General features: G+C 42.5%; 1 protein-coding gene across 4 annotated transcripts in view; it reads right to left on the reverse strand.

The window, feature by feature from the left end:
- nktr (natural killer cell triggering receptor) overlaps nt 1-23,480 on the reverse strand; it is a 234,456-nt gene that overhangs the window by 132,252 nt on the left and 78,724 nt on the right. For all 4 annotated transcript variants that reach the window (XM_072576348.1, XM_072576349.1, XM_072576347.1 and 1 more), the window contains one exon: nt 46-126. In XM_072576348.1, coding sequence (XP_072432449.1) covers nt 46-103 — 58 coding nt within the window. In that variant the 5' untranslated portion in view covers nt 104-126. The remainder of the gene's footprint in view (nt 1-45; nt 127-23,480) is intronic.

Raw genomic sequence — 23,480 nt, forward strand, 5'->3', positions numbered from 1 at the left:
AAAATTATAAATATTTGCTGAACATAGAGAAAGAGAGAATCTTACCTGGAGCCCTGTTTATTTCCACATCAAAGTAGCATTGCGGGCGGTTCTTCACCCCCATCACGGTATACACTCTGTGTACACCTAGGTCAGAACAAAGAGCAGGTTGGCAAGATTGTAGTATTGATATCCTATCTGAAACTCAAAGCTGCTTTGCTATAAAATGAGGCCTTCAAGTGAAGCCCTACAAGCATCTATTCTCTTTCCCATTGCTCCCCATCCCCACCACCCCCACCTTTTTGCTGAACCAATTCTGATGCAAGCAAAGGCAACACATCCCCTTCTCTTTATGCTCATGCCTGGCAGCATATGAATGAACTGCTCAAAAGGAGGTGGGGATGGGGAATGAACATACAACTCTGCGAGAGCTTGAGAGATTTAGATTTACATATGCAAACTCATCTGTTTCAAATAGCGCCCCTACCAGCCTATTAAACAAACACTTCAAGACAATGTTCTGTAATTAAAGCAGACTAGTAGAGAACTGGTAAAAAAACCGAAGGAAAAAAATCTCAGAAATACAGCACAATTTTTTTTGTAATTATAAAACCTACATAAAAGTGAAATCAGGTTTAAAAATATTTCATAAAATCTGCAGAATAGTTAGAAATAGGAAGCATAAATACAACTGGAACACAGTTTATTTAAAGCATATTTAAACAGACTACAGTAAATAATGCTCTGCTCCCTTTGGGTATTACTCACATTTTCATAAATTCATTCCTATGAAATAGGCTGCCATTAAAAGCCTCCTAGGAGATTTACAAGTTTTTTCACTGAGCTGCACCAAATTGCAAAGCTGACAAGTTATTTTTGTACTGTTACCTGGGACTACGAGAGAACCAGTCCCCGTGCACCATAACCTGCTTTTGTACTGAATGTGGAAAGATCTCTTGTGTCTTATGTGTTGCAAACTTATACAGTAGATTTCCAAAAATGGGGTTAGAATTTTACTACATGAAGTGCATTGGAAGAACTGTCCCTGAGTAGGCACCATTGGCCTGCAGCATTACTGAAAAGAAAGCCATGCATGTTTTCTGTTTCTGCCCTGCACCCTCTCAGGGGTATGTTCTTTGTACAATACCGTTGTGCCACGTGTAATGTGCCAACAATAAGACACAATTGAGATGAAACTACCAACTGTGCTGCTATAACAAAGGCAACACTATGAAAACCACATCATCAATTTAGACAAGTCCACAGTGAAGTACAGTCTTAAAAATATGTTAAGACAACTAAACTCGATCCAGTGCTTACGTATCATGCCCATCCATACTGTATGGATATCTAATTGGACAACTGCAAAGGACAGAGAAAATAACCAGATATGTTTGCCCACTGTAGCACCCTGTTTCTAACCAGCCAACAGAAACTTTCCCTGAGACAGATGCCCTTGACACCACTGCAACATGGCTACAATTATATAGCACCTCTAGTGGAAGAACTGCGATAAAAGGACTCATCCAATATAATAAGAATATTTTTGCAATGTAATCCCTTCAAAAGCATCTACATTGAGGAAACTGGATAGAAAGAAAACAAAAGCTACACAACCAGAATTTGAGAAATATAGTAAACAGTTAAGTGCATTATTTGGTATAGACCCTCTGAGCTTTGAGTTTTGCATTCCAAAGAAGCAGGCCTGCTCACTGTACAATATAGGCTGATTAACAATGACCTGAACAAAACATGTGAAATAGGACCTGAGCCAAGCATAGGTTTCTCTCAAGATGGGACTAATTTTATATCCAAGCTTGAAAGACTGTACAGACCAAACAAGGCAACATCTTCTTGTCACCCACTTAACCCTTATCAAACAAACAACCATGCACACCATAAAGTTCTTTAGAATAACAGGAGCAAAGTTCATGAGGGTGGCTTGATTAAACATGGTTTGTATTCTTGAGTTCACAACACATAAATGAATAGACTTGATAGAGCACATGCTGAGGAACAGAGATGCTTGAGGAGGCAGTGACGTAGTGGAAATGCCACTGGTCTAGTAATCAGAGCCCTGACTAATGTTGAGACTATCGCTTCTAATCCCTTCATGGTAATTGGTGAAACTGGAATACAAGGGTAGATCACAGGAACCCATCTGGTTCATTAGAGAAATAAATGTGCCTCCTTACCTGGTCTGGACTACTTGTGACTCTTAGTCATAGAGTCATAGAGATGTACAGCACGGAAACAGACCCATCAGTCCACCTCGTCCATGCTGACCAGACATCCCAGGAAAAGTGAGGACTGCAGATGCTGGAGCTCAGGATCGAGAGTGTAGTACTGGAAATACACAGGTTAGGGAGCATCCGAGGAACAGGAGAATCGAGGGCATAGGCCCTTTATCAGGAATGAGGTTTGTGGGTCGGGGCTGAGAGATAAATGGGAAGAGGTGGGGTTTGGGGAAAGATAGCTGAGAAAACGATAGGTGGAGGAAGGTGATGGGGGAGTGATGGACAGGTCTGGAGGCTTGGGACTGGGATAATTTAGGGGGTGGGGGTGGAAAATGAGGAAGCTGTTGAAATCCACATCTATTCTGTGTGGTTGCAGAGTCCCAAGGCTGAATATGAGACATTCCTCCTCCAGGCGTCAGGTGGTAACGGTTTGGTGATGGAGGTGGCCCAGGACCTGCATGTCCTTGACAGAGTGTGTGTGTGTGTGGGGGGGGGGGGGGTGTTGAAGTGTTCAGCCACGGGGCGGTGGAGTTAGTGAGTGTGGGTGTTCCAGAGATGTTCTCTGAAATGAATCGCAAGAAGGCATCCTGTCTCCCCGATGTAGAGGAGACCATACCAGGTGCAACGGATGCAGGAGATGACATTGGCAGAGGTACAGGTAAATTTCTGACTGATGAGGAAGGACCCCTTGGGGCTTTGGGCAGAGGTGAGGAGAGTGCTGTGGGCGGAGGTTTTACACTTCCCGCGGTGGTAGGGAAAAGTACCAGGAGTGGGGTGTGGGCTGGGCTGGTGGGGAGAATGGACCTGATGAGGGTGTCGTGGAGGGAATGGTCTTTTTGGAACGCTGATGGGGTGGGGAAGGAAATATATTTCTGGTGGTAGGGTCTGTTTGGAGGTGGTGGAAGTGGTGGAGGATGATGCGCTGTATGCAGAAGTTGATGGGGTGGAAGGTGAGGACCGGGTTTTGGAGGGGAGGGATTCAGTCCTTGTTGAAATTGGGAGGGGTGGGTGGTGCATGAAGTGGAGGAAGTGAACTGGAGGGCAACGTTTAACCACGAAGAAGGGAAGTTGTGATCACAGAAGGCGGCGACCATCTGGGACTTTGAAGTGGAATTGGCCATTCTGGGAACAGATACAGCAGAGGCAGAGGAATAGGGAATAAGCAATAGCATGTTTACAGGAGGTAGGGTGGAGGAGGTGTAGTCTAGGTAGCCATGGGAGTTGGTGGGCTTGTATTATATGTCTGTCGCTAGAGACTGTGATGGAGAGGTCCAGGAAAGGGAGGGAGGTTTCTGAGATGGTCCAGGTGAATTTGAGGATGCGGTAGAAGGTGCTTAACTGTTCAACTTCCTTGTGGGACCACAAGATGGCACCAATACAGTCATCGATGTAGCAGAGAAACAGGTGGGGGGGGGTGGTGTAACTGTGGAAGATGGACCGTTCCACATATCCGACAAACAGGCAAGCATAGCTGGGTCCCATGTGGGTGCCCATGGGAAGTGGGAGGATTGGAAGGAAAAGTTGTTGAGGGTAAGGACCAGTTCAGCCAGGCGGAGGAGGGGGTCAGTGGAAGGGTACTGGTTGGGACAGCGTGAGAAGAAACAACTGAGGGCTTGGAGACCCTTGTCATGGTGGATCGATGTGTATAGGGAGACGACCAGATATCTTCATTCAATCTAGTCCCATCTACCAGCACCTAGCCCATATCCCTCCAAACCCTTCCTATTCATATAGCCATCCATATGACTTAAATGCTGTAATTGTACCAGCCTCCACCAGTTCCTCTGGCAGCCCATTCCACACATACACCACCCTCTGCGTGAAAAAGTTGCCCCTTAGGTCTCTTTTATATTTTCCCCCAGTCACCACAAACTTATGCCCTCTAGTTCTAGACTTCCCCCACCCCAGGAAAAGACCTTGTCTATTTACCCTAACCATGCCCCTCATTATTTTACAAACATCTATAAAGGTCATCCCTCAAACTCCGATGCTCCAGGGAAAACAGACCTAGTCTATTCAACCTCTCCCTGTGACTCAAATCCTCCAACCCTGGCAACGTCCTTGCAAATCCTTTCCGAACCTTTCACAACATCCTTATCTGCCCTCTGACATGGCCCAACAAGCCAATTAGTTGTATCAAATCACTACAAAAAGTCTAGAGCGAGTAATTAAACCAGATGGACCACACAGCATCAAACTAAGCACTTGAAATGACAACAACAAGCCCATCCAGCCTTGTCAACTCTGCAAAGTACTTCTCACTGACATCTGGAGGATTCTGCCAAATTGGGAGAGCTGTCCCACAGACGAGTCAAGCAACTATCTAAAAAGTTATAGGTTCAAACTCTATTCCTAATACCTCAGCACAAAAGACCAGAAACTCTTAAGATTCTTCAATGGGTGCCATTTTTTCTGCTTCCCCATGGGATGTTCAGCAGATACTGAATGGTACTGATGGCACGGTGGCACAGTGGTTAGCACTACTGCCTCACAGCACCAGAGACTCGGGTTCACTTCCTGCCTCAGGCACCTGTGTGGAGTCTGCATATTCTCCCAGCGTCTGTGTGGGTTTCCTCCTGGTGCTCCGGTTTCCTCCCAGTCCAAAAATGTGCAGATTAGGTGAATTGGCCATGCTAAATTGCCCGTACTGTTTGGTGAAGGGGTAAATGTAGTGGAATGGGTCTGGGTGGGTTGCTGTTCGGAGGGTTGGTGGACTTGTTGGGCTGAAGGGCCTGTTTCCATACTGTAAGCAATCTAATCATTACAGAAAAAAGAAATCCTCATCATGCCAATCATTTTATGGGACACATCACAAAAGCAACAGATCTTTTTAGAGCACGGAGAGGCAGAAACATCTAAATTATTTATAATTTAGGGGACTTAATGTGTCTACTTTTACCAAACATATAGACATGCAAAGAGAAAGCAACTACAGAAAGAATTAACAAGCTGGTGTCAGCTCAGACATCTGCGATTGCAATCAAGCAGCAATTTATAACTTTATGTCTCATACATATGAACAAATTTTTGCATGGACAGGGGGACTAAACAAAGAAAAGCAGATGACTAAATACCATTTCTTATGCATGACACTTCTCAGAAAAGCACTGCTCAAAGTCCCATACAGGGAGCAAAAACACACAGAACACTTGACTTCCAATGTTCATTGTAAAACTGGTGAGTTAATAAACTGGTGAGTTTGCTTCCATCTTCTAACTTGTGACACAGATTGCCCTCACATGTTCAACAGCAGTTTTCACTTTCTAAAAAAAAAAGCCTTTTTACAGAAACTTTTGTTCATTTCTTTATAAAGAGAGAGAGAGAGATGCTCATCAGCAGTGGGTAGGTCTTATGGAAAGTAAACTTAAAAGCAAGCTCAGGTAAAATAAAAAGTGAGGATAACACACATTTTTTTAAAATTCCACTTTTTTTTTCTAGTGGTGGTTAAATTACCTACCCCTCCTAGAGAAGAGAGAATTTAATACAGTTGGACTTTGATTCTGAACATAATTCTTAGACTACAATTCCACCCAACCAGATCTTTATTTGGAACTTCAGGTTCCCTCTGCAAACTTAAGAGGTTCATTATGATTTCTGTAGCCTTTAATGCACAAGTAACAACGATCTGCACATAAACTATTTCTACTTTAGTCACAAAATTAATCTTTACAACTCTGGAGAGCACTGACTTAAAGAAAAAACTAGCAGTCAAATGCAGCATAACCGAAAAGAAAACTTACTCGGCTTAAAATAATTTCATCAAACCCTTTAAAATGAATCAACGTAATATGCAGTGTTCCAGTGATGGAGGGCTCAGATGGCACTAACTATTGAACAAAGTGCCATCAACATTATGCCCTCAGAAACATACATATTTGACTCAGGCACCACAGTGGGCTATCAATGCCAATCTTCATCTGCCTCACAGTCCTCAGTGAGCTCCAACTTCAATCTTTATCCTCTTCCCGGGCTTCACATACAACTCTGGAGTCAATAATCATCCACTCCCCACTCGCCAGTGCGGCGACAAAGTGAATGGCTTGAGGGAAAAATCAAGCATTTATAAAGAGCTGTTACTGGCAGATGACCAGTCATTTAATGAGCTGAAGATCCTCCCCCTGTGCTTATTTCCAATACGACAACACATTGGACACTCGGACGATAACCAATAAGAAGATATATCTGTATCAGAGAGTCTGATGAAGCCTTTGCTTGTTACAGCATTTATATAAGATACAATGCACATGTAGATAAAAACAAGTACTTCGAAACATTTACAAAATGGTTTCACAAACATTGCATTAACCAGTTGGAGCATTAGATTCAATTTTACTGTAAAGTTACTACCATTCAATTTTTGCTTCGCTAGCACTTAAACAAAAGGTTGCCATTTTATACTCAAGGAGCATACTGTCAAAATACAGTTATAAAATTTTGAGTTTTGAACTCATGTTGAAGTGTTTCCACATGAATGCAGGCTTAAAACTGCAATTGTGCTTACTCTGCTACTCTCAGTGTTAAAATGTACACCTTGTGCTGCCAACTTTAACCCAGCTGCACAGTAGATACAAAACCAAATCCCGTACCACACGAATTGACAGATTATAAACCAAAATGTATATAGCAAATAATAGATGTCAACATCATAAAGTCAAAAGCAGAAAGCTGTACAACTGCATTATCACCCTGGAAGGGTCCAAGAGAATTAAGATAAACAGATACTGAAGATGGCAGGGGGTGGGAAAGGAAGAGCGAAGACCAGAGGCAGAGCAAGAAAGGGAGAGGGAACGTGAATTTGAGAGGATTGAGGTGTCAGGGGGGCAGTTGAAGACAGAAAGAGGGAGAAAGAGAGAAATACATAAATGTTTGAGTGTTATGAAATGCCTTGACATGATTTAATATGCTCTTTTAATGTGTAGTCCAGAGAAATGGAGATAGAGGAGAGAAGACAATGCTTACTTGAAATATGCAAGAATTATTTACTAACTCAGCTGACAAGTTGAATGACTGAAAGTTCTGTGTTACAGTCTTTTCTGTGCAATGCTGGATGTTGTTGCAACAAAGGAGCAGCAAAATTAATTGACCTTCTCAACCTTCTGGATCACAAGGAACTTTTCCCAACTTTCTTGTGAAAGCATTACATTCTCTACATCCTGTTGCAGCTCCACCCTAACTTACACCAATCTCATCCCTTGTTTCCTTTAACTTTAAAATCACTTCCTGTTAAAATTCTATAGTTTCTGGGCATTATACTTTAGGAAGTTCAAAGATTATACCTAAAAAAATGCTTTGTGTTCACCCAGTAGTGAGTAACTTGAATATATTTTCAGGATTGTACGTGATCATGAACAAGACATGGCCTGCTCTGAAGCAGAAAATAGTACAAATACAATAAAAAGTTAATGCAGCAAACAGACATGAAACAACTTCAATCCATGGTGAGAATCTAAAATCAGGACTCAATCCCTTCAGAAATAAATAGCATTTATAGTGCCAGTCCTTTCATCAGTTTATAAAGTGCAACTTAAAATGACCAGTTAAAGACAGACAGAGAGAGAGAGAGAGAGAGAGAGAGAGAGAGAGAGAGAGACAGACAGTGAGGCACAGTCGGAATGTACCAGCACTGTGGGTGCACCAACAGCCAAGGATTTCAGTGGCTCAAGAAAGTAGTAGGCCATCCAACATATTGGAGATGGGCATTAAGTAATGGCCCAGTCAGTGATGCCTAAATCCCATGAAAGAAAGCAAACTCCAAGGAAAAATAACCCTATAATTCACTGAACCTCATTCAAGTCACTACTTACTCGAGTAAAGCATCTCTTTCCAACTAAAATCACACAATTCCACAATCAAGAATGGAGCCATTCACAATCAGTTTCTTTTGGAGAAACTTTCTCTATAAACACCAAATGGAAATGATATACCTTGCATATGATATGAGCACAAGGATATCTATGATATCCTCGGGCAAAAACATATGTCAATGGAATCAGAAATAGAAATTAATTTCAAAAGTAAATCAATGTTAACTGACTACAAAAGCACTCGTAGAAATGTCAGATTACAAAATATTGGTGTAAAGGAATGCAAGAATGCAAATTAATTAAAGGAGTAGGCCATTTTTAAAAAAAAAATTAATTCACAGGTCTGGGCTTACTGGCTCGACCGGAGGGCAGTAAGAGTAAAATATATTGTTGTAGGTCTGAAGTCACCTGCAGGCCAGACCAGGTAAGGATGGCAAATTTCCTTGCTTAGACATCATTAGTGAACCATAGGGGTTTGGCCCTGGCAATGACAGTTAAAATGGTCTTTACTTAATTCCAGACTTACATTGAGTTCAATTTTTTTGAATTTATTCAATTCAGATTTCAATTTATTGAATTTTTACTGAACTGAATACTGGCACGGTGGAACTTTACCTGGGCATCTGAATTAATAATCTAGTTATGATACCCCTAAGGCCATCACCTCCCTTTAGTCTGTCTTTAAAAAAAAACTTTTATGGAATGCAGGTTATATCAAAATTGTGTGGCTTGCTTCACCATCTTAGACAGTTGCGAAGAGTCAAACCCAAATGTTATAGGTCAAATGGGTAAAGATGGCAGGATTTCCATCCTGGAAGGCCATTTAGTGAACTAGCTGAGTTTTACAATAATCGATGGTAGTTTCATGCTCACGATTACTGAACTGAGCTTTACATCTTAGAATTATTAATTAAATTTAAATTCCACCAACTGCCACGTGAAATCTGAATTCACATCCTCAGCAGTCTCTATGGTAAGAAACTTTAAAAAGGTACAACTTTTTGAATGAAGAAGTTTCTATTCCCTTTCAATCCTAAATGGATGATTCCTTATTCTGAGTCTGTGACCCTGGTCCTCGTCTTTCCAGCCTGGGGAAAATCCATTAAGAATCCATGGTGAAGCTTACTAAAAATTTTATGTTTAAATCAAATCATTCACCAATTTTTTAAATAGCAGATTAGACTAGGCCTATACTCTCAAGTTGTCATCTTACCAAGACTGCTCCCCCAAATAACATGTAGACAATTACAAACTTAAATAAATTATTTGCCAAGCTGTGGCCTTAGTAGGTACGGGAGCCATAGTATCATTAACGCAGGCAAGATACTGAAAATGCTGAAGGCTGAACCAATGAGATTTCTGGGACAACTGATGATCTACTACTATCTTTCAGACATAAAATACAACGCTCTTACTTTAGGCAATAGATTCGAAGCAATCTACATTGCATCCAATTTCATGCTTGCAAATCATATTCTCTCATCTGACAGGAGTAAGTCTACAGTCTCTCTCCCTCTCAGTCAACAGGCATCTAATTGCAATGCAGAACATGAATCGATTTAGGGAAATCAAATGGGATGGAGAAATGGTGAACAAGATCAGATTGCTGTCTTAGTTTTCAGAGTCCATTAGAAAATGTAAAATGCTGAAAACATGTAAGTTAACCAGCATCAGTGAAGACAGGCAGACATTTCTGTTTCATATACATGTTCACAACTGAAATATTAACCTGTCTGTTCTCTCCACAGATAAAACCTGATCAATTGCCTGGAAGGACACAGAAAATTAAAAGCTCAGATGCCTGAGAAGAGGGGCCCAGAGAAATCAAGCACCTTTGTGCTGTCTTCCTTCGTAGCAAATACAATGGTGTGTGCTCTGTCAGAGTGGGACAACTGAGCCACACCAGGTGATGTGTAACACACACTTTACCACCACAGCCCAAACCATTATCCTGAGAGGAGGAAGGTTGCCACCTTCCCAGTATTTACTTGCAATTTCCAACATAGAATCACAAGGTACCGGAGGCCATTTGGTCCAACATGCCTCTACTGGCTCTCTGAAGGAGCAGTCCAGTAATTTTTCCTTTTTAAGCAGTTCTCTGCAGTATTTGCATTTTTGTGTTTTTCACTCCAAACAGTTGCATTCCTTCAGTAACTTTTGTATTGCAGTGCCTTGAGTGTTTCAAAGCTTTTCCTGAGCAACCAAAACAATTTTTCTTTTAAAACTGCGCAGTTAGATTACTTACAGCGTGGAAACAGGCCCTACGGCCCAACAAGTCCACACCGACTGCCGAAGCACAACCCACCCAGACCCTACATTTACCCCTTCACCAAACACTACAGACAATTTAGCATAGCCAATTCACCTAACCTACACACTTTTGGATTGTGGGAGGAAACCAGAGCAGAGCACCTGGAGGAAACCCACACAGACACGGAGAGAATGACAGTCGCCGGAGGTGGGGACTGAACCGGGGTCTCTGGCGCTGTGAGGCAACAGTGCTAACCACTGTGCCACCGTGCTGCCCACAAACTGGTTGTTCTTCACAAAGGTGGCAATTCTGGTCAACCTTACACTGGTCTTTTAATTGCAAAAAATTGAATCATGGAAAAGAATGTGTATGATGTGAAAATGGGGATATGGCACTAGTTGAATTACTCAAAGTTGGTAGACACAACAGGACAAATGGCCTTCTGCACTGTAAAGATTGCTTGAATGTTTCTGTTATGTTTCCGACTGAATACTCTGCACTTCCTTAGGCCCAAAAATAAAGTTGTGAAGATGTTTTGCTATCATTTTACAGTCAATTATAGTAATCTTCGAGATGCCTTTCTAAAAAAAAAGCTTTCAATGGTTTCTGTTAACTGCATCTTTAAAAAATCATTAATGGTTGTCAGCTGCAGTTACTTGAACACATTTTCCAATTAGAATCTTTCTCTAGTCAATTTCCCACTAATATCAAGTACACGTGAAAATAAAAAATTGTTACTATTTTGCTACTGCACACAGTGGTTTTATGCAGAATAAAGGTCAGAATGACCAGCAGTGTTAAACCATGTATTACTCTACCCTGCCCATTCAATTTGGCTAAATGACAAGCACAATTCACAGGACAAACTAAAATGAACCTAAGAAAATGGGCGTTTCAGGCCAGGGCCCTCATCAGGAATTCATTGGGCTCCAGCCTGATAGGTCGGGTTTCCTCCTCCTCAGATGCTGCCTGACTTGCTGTGCTTTTCCAGCATCTGCTGACCTCACTGTCTCCTAAAATGAAGGTAACTTGTACCTCAATCCATTTTCCACATGGAGACACAAATGAAGCAACATCTGGAAGTAGAAGACTTACTTATGCAGCTCCTTTCATGATCAAAAGTAACCTCAAAACACTTAGTTCATTAACAAAACCAGAAACTGGTGAAACTCAGCAGTACTGTGGAGAGAAAGCAGAGTTAATGTTTCAAGTCTGCTGACCCTTCTTCAGAACTGATAGGAGCAAGGAAAGGCTAGTATACATGAAGACGACACGGTGGGTTGGGGATGTGATAATTGAAGACAGAGCCCAGAGGGAGAGAAAGATAGGTAGGTCAACAAGGGAATTAGTAATGGTAAGCCAAGGAGAAAGAAGAGCTGATAATGGGGACTGTATGAGTAGGTGAAAATGAGTTGGGCGTGCTGAAAGCAGCTCATATGATGACAGGGCCGAGGATGTGGAGGTGGGTGAAGGACATAGAACGAGATGTTCAGGCCCTAAAATAATTGAAGTCAATACTGAATCCTAAAGGCTGCAGAAAACAAGATGCTGTACTTTCAGCTTGCACTGAGCCTCACTACAACAGGCCTGAGACAGAAAAGTTAGCTCCGGAAGGTGTTGAAGTGGCAGGTATCATCAGGAAGCTTGGGGTCATCTTTGAAGACAGAATACAGGTGCTCCACGAAGTGCTAGTCCAGTATATGTTCAGTATTCCCAATGTAGATGAGACCATATTGTGAGCGGCAAATATAGTGGACTAGACTGAGTGAACTTCAAGTAAACTGCTGCTTCACCTGGAAGGCTTGTCTGAGGCCTTGATAGTGAGGATGGACGATGTAAATGGGCAGGTGTTCCTTCTGGGAATGCAAAGGAAGGTGCCATGGGACTGTTGGAAGGTGTTAGGAGTGGACCAGGGTGTTCTGGAGGTCTACCAGTTTATTACACTCTTTTGAATTGTAGTCAGTCAATGTATGGCACGCAAACAGCATATTCCATGCAGTAAGGTCCCACAAACAGAAATAAGATAATAAAAACAGAATGTGCTGGAGAAACTCAGCAGGTCTAGCAGCATCTCAACCTTCTCTTGCATTTTCTGTTTTTATTTCAGATTTCTAGCATTCACAGTAGCTTGCTTTTGTCTGAATATAATGAATAAATGATTCTGTGGTGCAGATTGAAATTGGCATGTATGATATGGTGAGCACCAGAGACATGGATGCAAGGAGATCAGAACTAGGAGCTAAATATTCAAGGACATACATTGAAAAGACAGGCAGGTTTGGCGGGGGGGGGGGGGGGGGGGGGGGGGGGGGAAGGAAAGAGAAATAGGTTGCCTTATTGGTAAGAAATGCATTTAAACCAATAGCAAAAAAATAAAGTAAGGTCAGATGATGTAGAATCTGTGTGGGTAGAGTTGAGAAACCGCAAAAAAGGTTTTAAAAAAAACATAATGGGAGTTATGTACAGGCCTCCAAACAGTAATCAGGATTTGGGCACAAGACACATCCGGTGACGCAAGAAAAGGTATCTAAGAAAGGCACGGTTACAGTGACCATGGGGGATTTTAATATGCAGGTGGACTGGGAAAATCAGGTTGGTAGTGGTTTGTAAGAAAAGGAATTTGGGGAATGTCTATGAGATGGCTTTATAGAGCAGCTTGTGGTGGAGTCCATTAGGGAACAGGCAGTACTGGATTTAGTGTCGTGCAATGTGACAGACTTGATAAGGAAGCTTAAGAAGAGGGAATCCTCTGGAGGCAGTGACCATAATATGATAGAATTTACTCTGCAATTTGAGAGGGAGAGGGTGCAATCAGATGTAACAGTATGACAGTTGAATAAAGGCGATTACAGGGGCAATGAGAGAGGTGCTGACCAGAATTAAATGGGAGAGGAGCCTAGCAGAAAAAGAAAATGGATCAGCAATGGTAGGAGTTTCTGCCAGTAATTTGGGAGACACAGGAAAAATTCATCTCGAAGAAAAAGCAGACTAAAAGGAGGATGAGGCAACCATAGCTAACAAGGGAAGTCATAGAACATAGAAGAACATAGAAGAATACAGCGCAGTACAGGCCCTTCGGCCCTCGATGTTGCGCCGATCAAAGCCCACCTAACCTACACTAACCCACTATCCTCCATAGACCTATCCAATGCCCGCTTAAATACCCATAAAGAGGGAGAGTCCACGACTGCTACTGGCAGGGCATTCCATGAACTTACGACTCGCTGAGTGAAGAACCTACCCCTAACATCAGTCCTATATCTACCCCCCCTTAATTTAAAGCTATGCCCTCTTGTAATAGCTGACTCCATAAATGGAAAAAGGTTCTCATGGTCAACCCTATCTAACCCCCTAATCATCTTGTACACCTCTATCAAATCACCCCTAAACCTTCTTTTCTCCAATGAAAACAACCCCAAGTGCCTCAGCCTTTCCTCATAGGATCTTCCTACCATACCAGGCAACATCCTGGTAAACTTCCTCTGCACCCGTTCCAGTGCCTCCACATCCTTCCTATAGTATGGCGACCAAAACTGCACACAATATTCCAGATGCGGCCGCACCAGAGTCTTATACAACTGCAGCATGACCTCAGGACTCCGGAACTCAATTCCTCTACCAATAAAAGCCAGTACGCCATATGCCTTCTTCACTGCACTATTTACCTGGGTGGCAACTTTCAGAGATCTGTGTACATGGACACCAAGATCCCTCTGCTCTTCCACACTACCAAGTAGTCTACCATTAGCCCAGTAATCCATCTTTTTATTACTCTTACCAAAGTGAATCACTTCACACTTAGCTACATTGAACTCCATTTGCCACCTTTCTGCCCAGCTCTGCAGCTTCTCTATATCCCGCTGTAACCTGCCATATCCTTCCTCACTGTCTACAACTCCTCCGACTTTCGTATCATCCGCAAACTTGCTCACCCAACCTTCTAACCCTTCCTCCAGGTCATTTATAAAAATGACAAACAGCAATGGTCCCAAAACAGATCCTTGCGGAACACCGCTAGTGACGGCACTCCAAGATGAACCTTTGCCATCAACTACTACCCTCTGTCTTCTTCCAGAGAGCCAATTCCTAATCCAAACCTCCAACTCACCCTCAATGCCATATCTCTGTATTTTCTGCAGTAGCCTACCATGGGGGACCTTATCAAATGCCTTACTAAAATCCATATATACCACATCTACCGCTTTCCCCTCATCTACCTCCTTAGTCACCTTCTCAAAGAATTCAATAAGGTTTGTGAGGCACGACCTGCCCTTCACAAAACCATGCTGACTTTCCTTGATCACATCATTCTTATCCAGATGTGCATAAATCCTATCCCTTACAATTCTCTCTAAGACTTTGCCCACAACAGAAGTGAGACTCACTGGCCTATAGTTACTAGGATTATCCCTACTCCCCTTCTTGAACAAGGGAACCACGTTTGCTAGCCTCCAGTCCTCTGGCACTACTCCTGTCGACAAAGAGGACACAAAAATCAAGGCCAATGGCTCTGCAATCTCCTCCCTTGCTTCCCAGAGAATCCTAGGATAAATGCCATCAGGCCCAGGGGACTTATCTATTTTCACCCTTGCCAGAATTTCCAACACCTCTTCTCTACATATCTCAAAGCCATCCATTCTACTTATTCGTGCCTCAGTATTCATATCGACAACAATGTCCTGTTCCTGAGTGAATACTGACGAAAAGTATTCATTCAGCGCCTCCCCAATCTCTTCAGCCTCCACACGCAACTTCCCATTACTATCCTTGATTGGACCTATTCCTTCCCTAGTCATTCTTTTATTCCTAACATACCTATAGAAAGCCTTAGGGTTTTCCCTAATCCTACCAACTAAGGACCTTTCATGTCCCCTCCTTGCTGCTCTTAGCTCTCTCTTCAGGTCCTTCCGGGCTACCTTATAACTCTCAATCGCCCCTCTTGAACCTTCACGCCTCATCTTTACAAAGGCCGCCCTCTTCCATTTAACAAGGGATTCCAACTCCTTATTAAACCACGGCTCCCCCACACGACCCTTTCCTCCCTGCCTGATAGGTACGTACTTATCAAGGACATTCAATAGCTGCTCCTTGAACAATTTCCACATATCAATTACGCTCTTGCCTTGGAATCTACTTTTCCAATCCACACATCCTAAGTCATGCCTCAACGCATCATAATTTCCCTGCCCCCAGCTATAACTCTTGCCCTGTAGTACACACTTATCCCTCTCCATCACTAGAGTAAAAATCACCGAATTGTGGTCACTGTCCCCAAAGTGCTCACCTACCTCTAGTTCTAATACCTGGCCTGGTTCGTTACCCAGAACCAAATCCAGTATGGCCTCACCTCTTGTTGGTTTATCTACATATTGTGTCAGGAAACTCTCCTGCACACATTGCACAAACACTGACCCATCTAACGAACTTGATCTATAGCTTTCCCAATCAATATCAGGAAAGTTAAAGTCTCCCATAACAATCACCCTATTACTGTCACTCTTCTCCTGAATCATCTTCGCAATCCTTTCTTCAACGATTCTAGGACTATTAGGAGGCCTGTAAAAGACTCCTAACAGGGTGACCTCACCTCTCCTATTCCTAACCTCAACCCAAACTACCCCAGATGGCAAATCTTCGTCCATCTTCCTTTCCACCGCTGTAATACTATCTTTGACAAGCAAAGCCACACCCCCCCCCCTTTTACCCCCACCTCTGACCCTACTAAAACATTTAAACCCTGGAACCTGCAACAGCCAATCCTGTCCCTGATCTAGCCACGTCTCCGTAATAGCCACAACATCGAAGTCCCAGGTACCAACCCACGCTGCGAGTTCACCTACCTTATTTCGTATACTTCTGGCATTAAAGTATACACACTTCAAGCCACTCTTCTGTTTACAGGCACCCTCCTTTAAGATTGATGCCATATTCCTAACCTCCCTACACTCCAGGTCCTGCACCCTAAAGCTACAGTCTGGGTTCCCATGCCCCTGCAGAGTTAGTTTAAACCCCCCCCAAGAGCACTAGCAAGCCTCCCCCCAAGGATACTGATGCCCCTCAGGTTCAGGTGCAGACCATCCTGTTTATAGAGGTCCCACCTTCCCCAGAAAGAACCCCAGTTATCCAAGTACCGAAATCCCTCCCTCCTGCACCATCCCTGTAGCCACACATTTAACTGTTCTCTCTCCCTATTCCTCGACTCTCTATCACGTGGCACGGGCAACAAACCAGAGACAACAACTCTGTTCGTTCTAACTCTGAGCTTCCAACCTAGCTCCCTAAAAGCCTGTCTAACATCCTCAGCACTCCTCCTACCTATGTCATTGGTGCCAATATGGACCACGACTTCAGGCTGCTCCCCCTCCCCCTCCCCCTTAAGGACCCGGAAAACACGATCAGAGACATCACGTACCCTTGCACCTGGGAGGCAACATACCAAACGTGAGTCTCTCTCGTTCCCACAAAACCGCCTATCTGTGCCCCGAACTATCGAGTCCCCAATTATTATTGCTCTGCTCTTCTCCACCCTTCCCTTCTGAGTAGCGGGGTAATATAAAAGCAAAAGAGAAAGCATATAAAATGGCCAAGGGCAGTGTGAAACCAGAAGATTGGGAAGCCTACAAAAGACCACCAGAGGACAATGAAAAACGAAATTAGGAGGGAGAAGATTAAATAGGAGGGGAACCTATCCAGCATTATTAAAGACAACAGCAAGAATTTCTTTAAATATATAAAAAGGGCAGAAGAGAGGCAAAAGTGGACAGTGGACTGCTGGAAAATGGCACTGGAGAAATAGTAATGGGCCACAGAGAAATGGCCGAGGAACTGGATAAGTACTTTGTGTCATGGTGTTAGAGACGAGGTAATAGCTTTGATAGCAAATTGGCTGTCTGGCAGAAAGCACAGAGTGGGGGTAAAAGGGTGCTTCTCAGGATGGTGGCTGGTGACAAGTGCTGTTCTGCAAGACTCAGTGTTGGGACCACAACTTTTCACTTTAACATTAACAATCTAGATGAAGGAACTCAGGGTATTCTGGCTAAGTTTACAGATGATACAAAGATAGGAAGGGGGGCTGGCAGCACTGAGGAGGTGGGGAGTCTGCAGGATTTGGACAGGTTAAGAGTGTGGGCAAAGAAGTGGAAGAGGAGATACAACATGGGAAAGTGTGAGGTCATGCACTTTGGTAGGAAGAATAGAGGCATAGTCTATTTTCTAAATGGAAAGAAAATTCAGAAGTCTGAAGTGCAAATGGACTTGGAAGCTCTAGACCAGTATTCTCTTAGGGTAAACCTGCAGGATGAGTAGATAGTTCGGAAGGTAAATGCAATGTTGGCATTTATTTTGAAAGGACTAGAATATAAAATCAGAGATGTACTTCTGAGGATACTATAAAGCTTTAGTCAGACCACATTTTGAGTATTGAGAGCAATTTTTGGCTCCATCCCTCAGGAAAGATGTACTGGCTTTGGAGCAAGTCCAATGGAGGTTCACCAGAATGATCATGGAGCAGTACAGTGGCTCTGCCTCAAAGCACCAGGAACCAGAGTTCAATTCTAGCCTCGGGTGACTGTCTGTGTGGAGCTTGCACTCTCTCCCCATGTCTGCATGGGTTTCCACCAGGTGTTCCTGTTTCCTCCCACAATCCAAACATGTGCAGGTTAGGTGAATTGGTCAAGCTGAATTAACCATATTGTTCAGGGATGTGTAGGTTAGGTGGTTTAGCTATGGGAAATGTAGAGTTAAAAAGATAGGGTGGGGGGTGGTAGTCTGAGTGGGATGCTCTTTGGACAGTTGGTGTGGGCATGCTGGACTGAATGGCCTGTTTCTACATTATAGGGATTCTATGATCTATGATCCCAGGAATGAAAGGTTTAACAGGAACGTTTGAGGACTCCACAGCTACATTTGATGGCGTTTTTGGGGGTGGGTCCTAATTGAAACATACACAACACGGAATGGCCTGGACAGAGTAGATGTTGGGAAGATACTTCCATTGGTAGGAGAGACAGGACCCAAGGGCACAGCCTTAGAGTAAAAGGAAGGCCTTTTAGAACTGAGATAAGGAGAAACTTCTTTAGCCAGAGTGATGAATCTATGGGATTTATTACCACAGAAGGCTGTAGAGGCCAGGTCATGGAGTATTTTTAAGATGGAGATAGATAGATTCTTTTGTATCAAGAGTTACAAGGAGAAAGTGGGAGAATGGGGTTGAGAAACTTATCAGCCATGATTGAATGGTGGAGCAGAGTCAAATCGGCTAAATGGCCTAATCTCTGCTCCTATATTTTACAGTCTTATAAATGAGACATCGATCAGTTCACATTTCTAGGATGCTGGTTGAGGGATAGACTGTGGCAAAGACTTTTCTACGAATAAAACTATTGAATCATTTAGGTTCAGCTGTAAGGAAAAATGGATTCTTAACTTGATGCCTCATCTAAAAGGCAGCAGGCCCTTGAATCCACATTGAATTGTCAGCTGGAGTAGAATTTTGATTCTCAAACTAACATGGAGGTATGTGCGTGTTTACCCACTAAGCCAAAATAGCAAGGATGCCATACCACACAATCTGTTGCCATTTCACAAGGATTGACAACTAATAGCATCCTAGTCACGAGTGTAAGGAATGAAAAAAAATGCAAAGATTCTGACTCCTAATTGCTGTTCACAGTCTACTGCTGTCCATTTCTAGCGTGAAGGCTAAAGAGAATAGAATTGGCTTGGTTGTGATGCCTTCAAAGGTTGACAAGATAATCAAAATTCAGTATCTGGGATCAAAAGAAACCATTGGTTGAGTGAAGTAATGCTAGGGAATTATTAGTGAACCTACAGTCCAGCAATGGTTAGTTTCCTCAGGAGAGATAAAGGAAACCAGATGTTGTACAATTAATTTATCATATGCATTGTCAGAGAGTTTGTCAGTCAAGTTACTGTTCAATTACTGAAAGCCTTCAGGGAGAACTGATATTCACTCATAAGTCTTCACATTGCACAGCCAGTTACCTGGTTCAAACCGGAGCTGAGAGCTTGCAGAACATTGGCAAGGATGAACACGACGCAGTATGGTACAACATTTAACAAAAATATGATCGATGTGTTTAAAAACTAGTTGTTCTGCATCCTCAACTCTCCACATTCCACAGCCAGTTACTTGGTGCAAACTGGCGCTGAGTGCTTGCAGAACATCTGGCAAGTATGAACCGCAATGCTGTAAGGTACAATATTTAACAGAAATCTGAATCAATGTGGTAACAACTCGTTGTTCTGCACGCTTGTCTGATATCTGGAGGTCTAATTCAATACAGAATCTACATGAATCAATCTACTATTCCATTTAATGCAAATATGTAGATTCTAGTAACTGTATCATACTTGGCCCTGAATTGCATAATTCAGCAATGTCTTTTAACTTCAAAGCTGAATGGATTCAAACAGACTGTAATGACCCATTCTCTGCTCCAGTTAACTCAGTTTCAGTCCATGTGCCACTATCCTTAACATGCAGCAATATTGCACTTTTTGCATATGTGTGCTTAAAAGCAAATAAAGAACGTGTTCCATGGTAGGTAAGATCTTAAAATATGAATAAAGTGGAACTAAGCCTCAACCTTTAGAGATTAGATTAGATTACTTACAGTGTGGAAAGTCCAAAAAGTCCATACCGACCCGCCGAAGCGTAACCCACCCAGACCCATTCTCCTACATTTACCCCTTCACCTAACACTACGGGCAATTTAGCATGGTCAATTCACCTAACCTGCACATTTTTGGTTTGTGGGAGGAAACCGGAGCACCCGGAGGAAACCCACGCAGACACGGGGGGGAAATGTGCAAACTCCACACAGAGTCGCCTGAGGCGGGAATTGAACCCGGGTCTCTGGCACTGTGAGGCAGCAGTGCTAACCACTGTGCCACCGTGCCGCCCACAAATTTTACCTAAAATGTCAATTGCTTTTCATATTATGAAGTCTCAAGATGCTTACTTGTCTCACCATACACACACAGTTCATTTTGGTAATGCATTTAAATGCGGCTTTCACAACATGATGAGCAGGTCATTTTAACTTTAAACAACCACAGGGAACTGGAGTCATAGCAAAGTGTCTTTCTGCAGCACAATTGAGGATCAGAAGGAGAAATGTTCAAGGAAATGTCAGACTTCTCCTCGTCAGTTGGAATTCACTCGATCACCCACTAGGGCTAGTTGCAAATGTCGCTTGACAAGAGTATATTTTAAAACAAAAAGTCTTTACTCCACACCCGCATTAAAAAGAATACAACATTTACACAGGTTAAATAGCTGATTTAAAGGATAATTGTGCACACTGAATGGAAGCTTCTTTATTGTTGCCATTAAATGAAATTGCTTTTCCAGGACATTCTTTCAGAACTACACTGTGCTTCCATAATGAAAGTGAACTGGGATTAACAAAATAAACATTTAAACATTTTTCTAACATGAAAATATAGTCCCAGTGCCTGCATAAATATCCAGCGTAGGATCCGGTTAAGAACAGGATGTGCACTCCTGTTCCCTTACATAGTACGTCAACTCTATCGCTGGAACGGATTTGCTCTGAGCTACCTGACATTTCACAAAGTCACAGTCAAAAATGAAAGTTGAGGTGATGAATGATTTGGCACTGGGAGATTTATGTATGATAAAACAAGAGGCAGTGTAGGAAGAATGAGAATGTACTGTACAAATATGGAGAAATGGCAGCAAATACAAGATCGTGATATTGAGTTTCAATCTAGGCAGTACACTGAAGGACAAAAGTGCCATTAATCAGATTCCCATTTCACATGACACAACCAGATCCAAAATCTTTATCTTACAGTAGTGAGTTACAAAGCAACATTAAATTATTTTTGTCTTTGTACCAAAGACTACATATCTTATAAAAGCTGAAACTAGAATAAGGAAATGCAAATGCGGTGTAAAGTCTGAGGGAAAGTCACTATTGAAAAACACGAAATTAAATAATTAATGTTGAATAATTAAATAATTCCTATTTCTCAATTAACTAGTTTAACACAGACAGTAAACTCAAATTGCGCCACATACTTGATTTTAGATTAAGAAATGTTAAAACATAAATTTTCATCAAATCTGCACAGCCAACTTGATTTTTGTTTAATTGTTTATAGAATGGTGCTATTGCTGGCTAAGCCTGTTTACTATTCATCCTAATTGCCCTTCAAAAGGTGGTGATGGTGGGTGGGGGCAACTTCGTGAACCACTGCAGTGTAAGTACACTCAAGTATGCTGAGTTCTAAGATCTCAACTTGCAGAAACATCTTGTGAACTTGGAAAAGATTGCATGCCTTTGAATTCTGAAGATCTTAAGAAGAAAAAGTAACAGGGGTAGATCATTCATCCCTTGAAGCCTGCTCCACCATTTAACAGCTTCATGGCTGATCAAATACTCCTCAGTCATTATCCTGCTCTTTCCCCATAATCTTTGAATCTCCTACTCATCAAGAACCTATCTCAGCCTGAAACATACACACGGACTCACAGCTCTCTGTAGCAACGAGTTCCAACGACACAATCCTCTTAAGAAATTCCTCCTCATCTCAGTCTTAAATTGGCACCCCTTACTTTTGAGGCTATGCTCTCTAATTCCAGATGCCTTCGAGTCCTCTCTGTACTTACCCTGTCAAACCCTTCAGAATCCAATGTGTTTCAACTAGATCACCTCTCACTGTTCAAAACTCGAGTAGATTCCCAATCTGTTTAACCTTTGCTCATAATGCAATCTCTGCATACTAGGATCATCCTAGACAGCCTTCTCTGAACTACCTCCAAACAAAATAAGATCTTTTCTTAAATGAGAGGGCCGAATCACTCACAGCACTTCAGATATGGTCTCACCAGCACCTTGTATTTCAAGCAGTAAGACTTCCCTACTCTTATATTCCAACCTCTTTGAAGGAAAGGCGAACATTCCATTAGCCTGATTACCTGCTATATCTGGGTGCTAGCTTTCTATGCACAACTATCCTGACTAGCCCAATCCTCTTTACTTTCTGCTGTATTTTCTTGTGTTCTCCTTCCCTCCCAAAATGAACAGCTTTGCATTTTTTCACATTACATCAATGTGCCAACATACTGCTCACTTACCTAACCTATCAATTTCTCTCTATATCTCTCTCAACTTGCCTGTCCACCTATTTTTGTGTTGCCTGTAAGTGTGGCTTCCTTACTCCAAAGTCATTAATATCTGGTGAAAACAGTTGCAGTCTCATTACTGATCCCTGTGGAACCTGTCTAGTTACCTGTCAGGGTGCAAACCTGAAAATGAACCCCTTATCCTCACTCATGGTTTCCTGCCTATTAGCCTATTTTCTATCCATGCCAATATACTACATTATGGTTATGACTTAATATTTTGTGAAGGACCTGTCAAATGCCTTCTAGAAGTCTGAATATAATACATCTACTGGTTCCCCTCTATCCATCTGTTTGAGAATTTGTCAAAAACTCCAATCCTCCGATACTTGTCCAGAATATAAAAGATTTTTGGAAAATTACAGCCAATGCACCCACAATCTCTGCAACTACCTCTTTTAGGATCCTAGAATACAAGCCAGCAGGGCCAGGGGACTGGGAAATCATGTCTCACAAACTTGATTGAGTTTTTTGAAGAAGTAACAAAGATGATTGATGAGGGCAGAACAGTAGATGCGATCTATATGGACTTCAGTAAGGCGTTCGACAAGGTTCCCCATGGGAGACTGATTAGCAAGGTTAGATCTCATGGAATACAGGGAGAACTAGCCATTTGGACACAGAACTGGCTCAAAAAGGTAGAAGACAGAGGGTGGTGGTGGAAGGTTGTTTTTCAGACTGGAGGCCTGTGACCAGTGGAGTGCCACAAGGATCGGTGCTGGGTCCTCTACTTGTTGTCATTTACATAAATGATTTGGATGCGAGCGTAAGAGGTACAGTTAGTAAGTTTGCAGATGACACCAAAATTGGAGGTGTGGTGGACAGCAAAGAGGGTTACCTCAGATTACAACAGGATCTGGACCAGATGGGCCAATGGGCTGAGAAGTGGCAGACTGAGTTTAATTCAGACAAATGCGAGGGGCTGCATTTTGGGAAAATAAATCTTAGCAGGATGGATACACTTAATGGTAAAGTCCTAGGGAGTGTTGCTGAACAAAGAGACCTTGGTGTGCAGGTTCATAGCTCCTTGAAAG

This window comes from Chiloscyllium punctatum, chromosome 8 (genome assembly GCF_047496795.1).
Source record: "Chiloscyllium punctatum isolate Juve2018m chromosome 8, sChiPun1.3, whole genome shotgun sequence".
Classification (NCBI taxonomy): domain Eukaryota; kingdom Metazoa; phylum Chordata; class Chondrichthyes; order Orectolobiformes; family Hemiscylliidae; genus Chiloscyllium; species Chiloscyllium punctatum.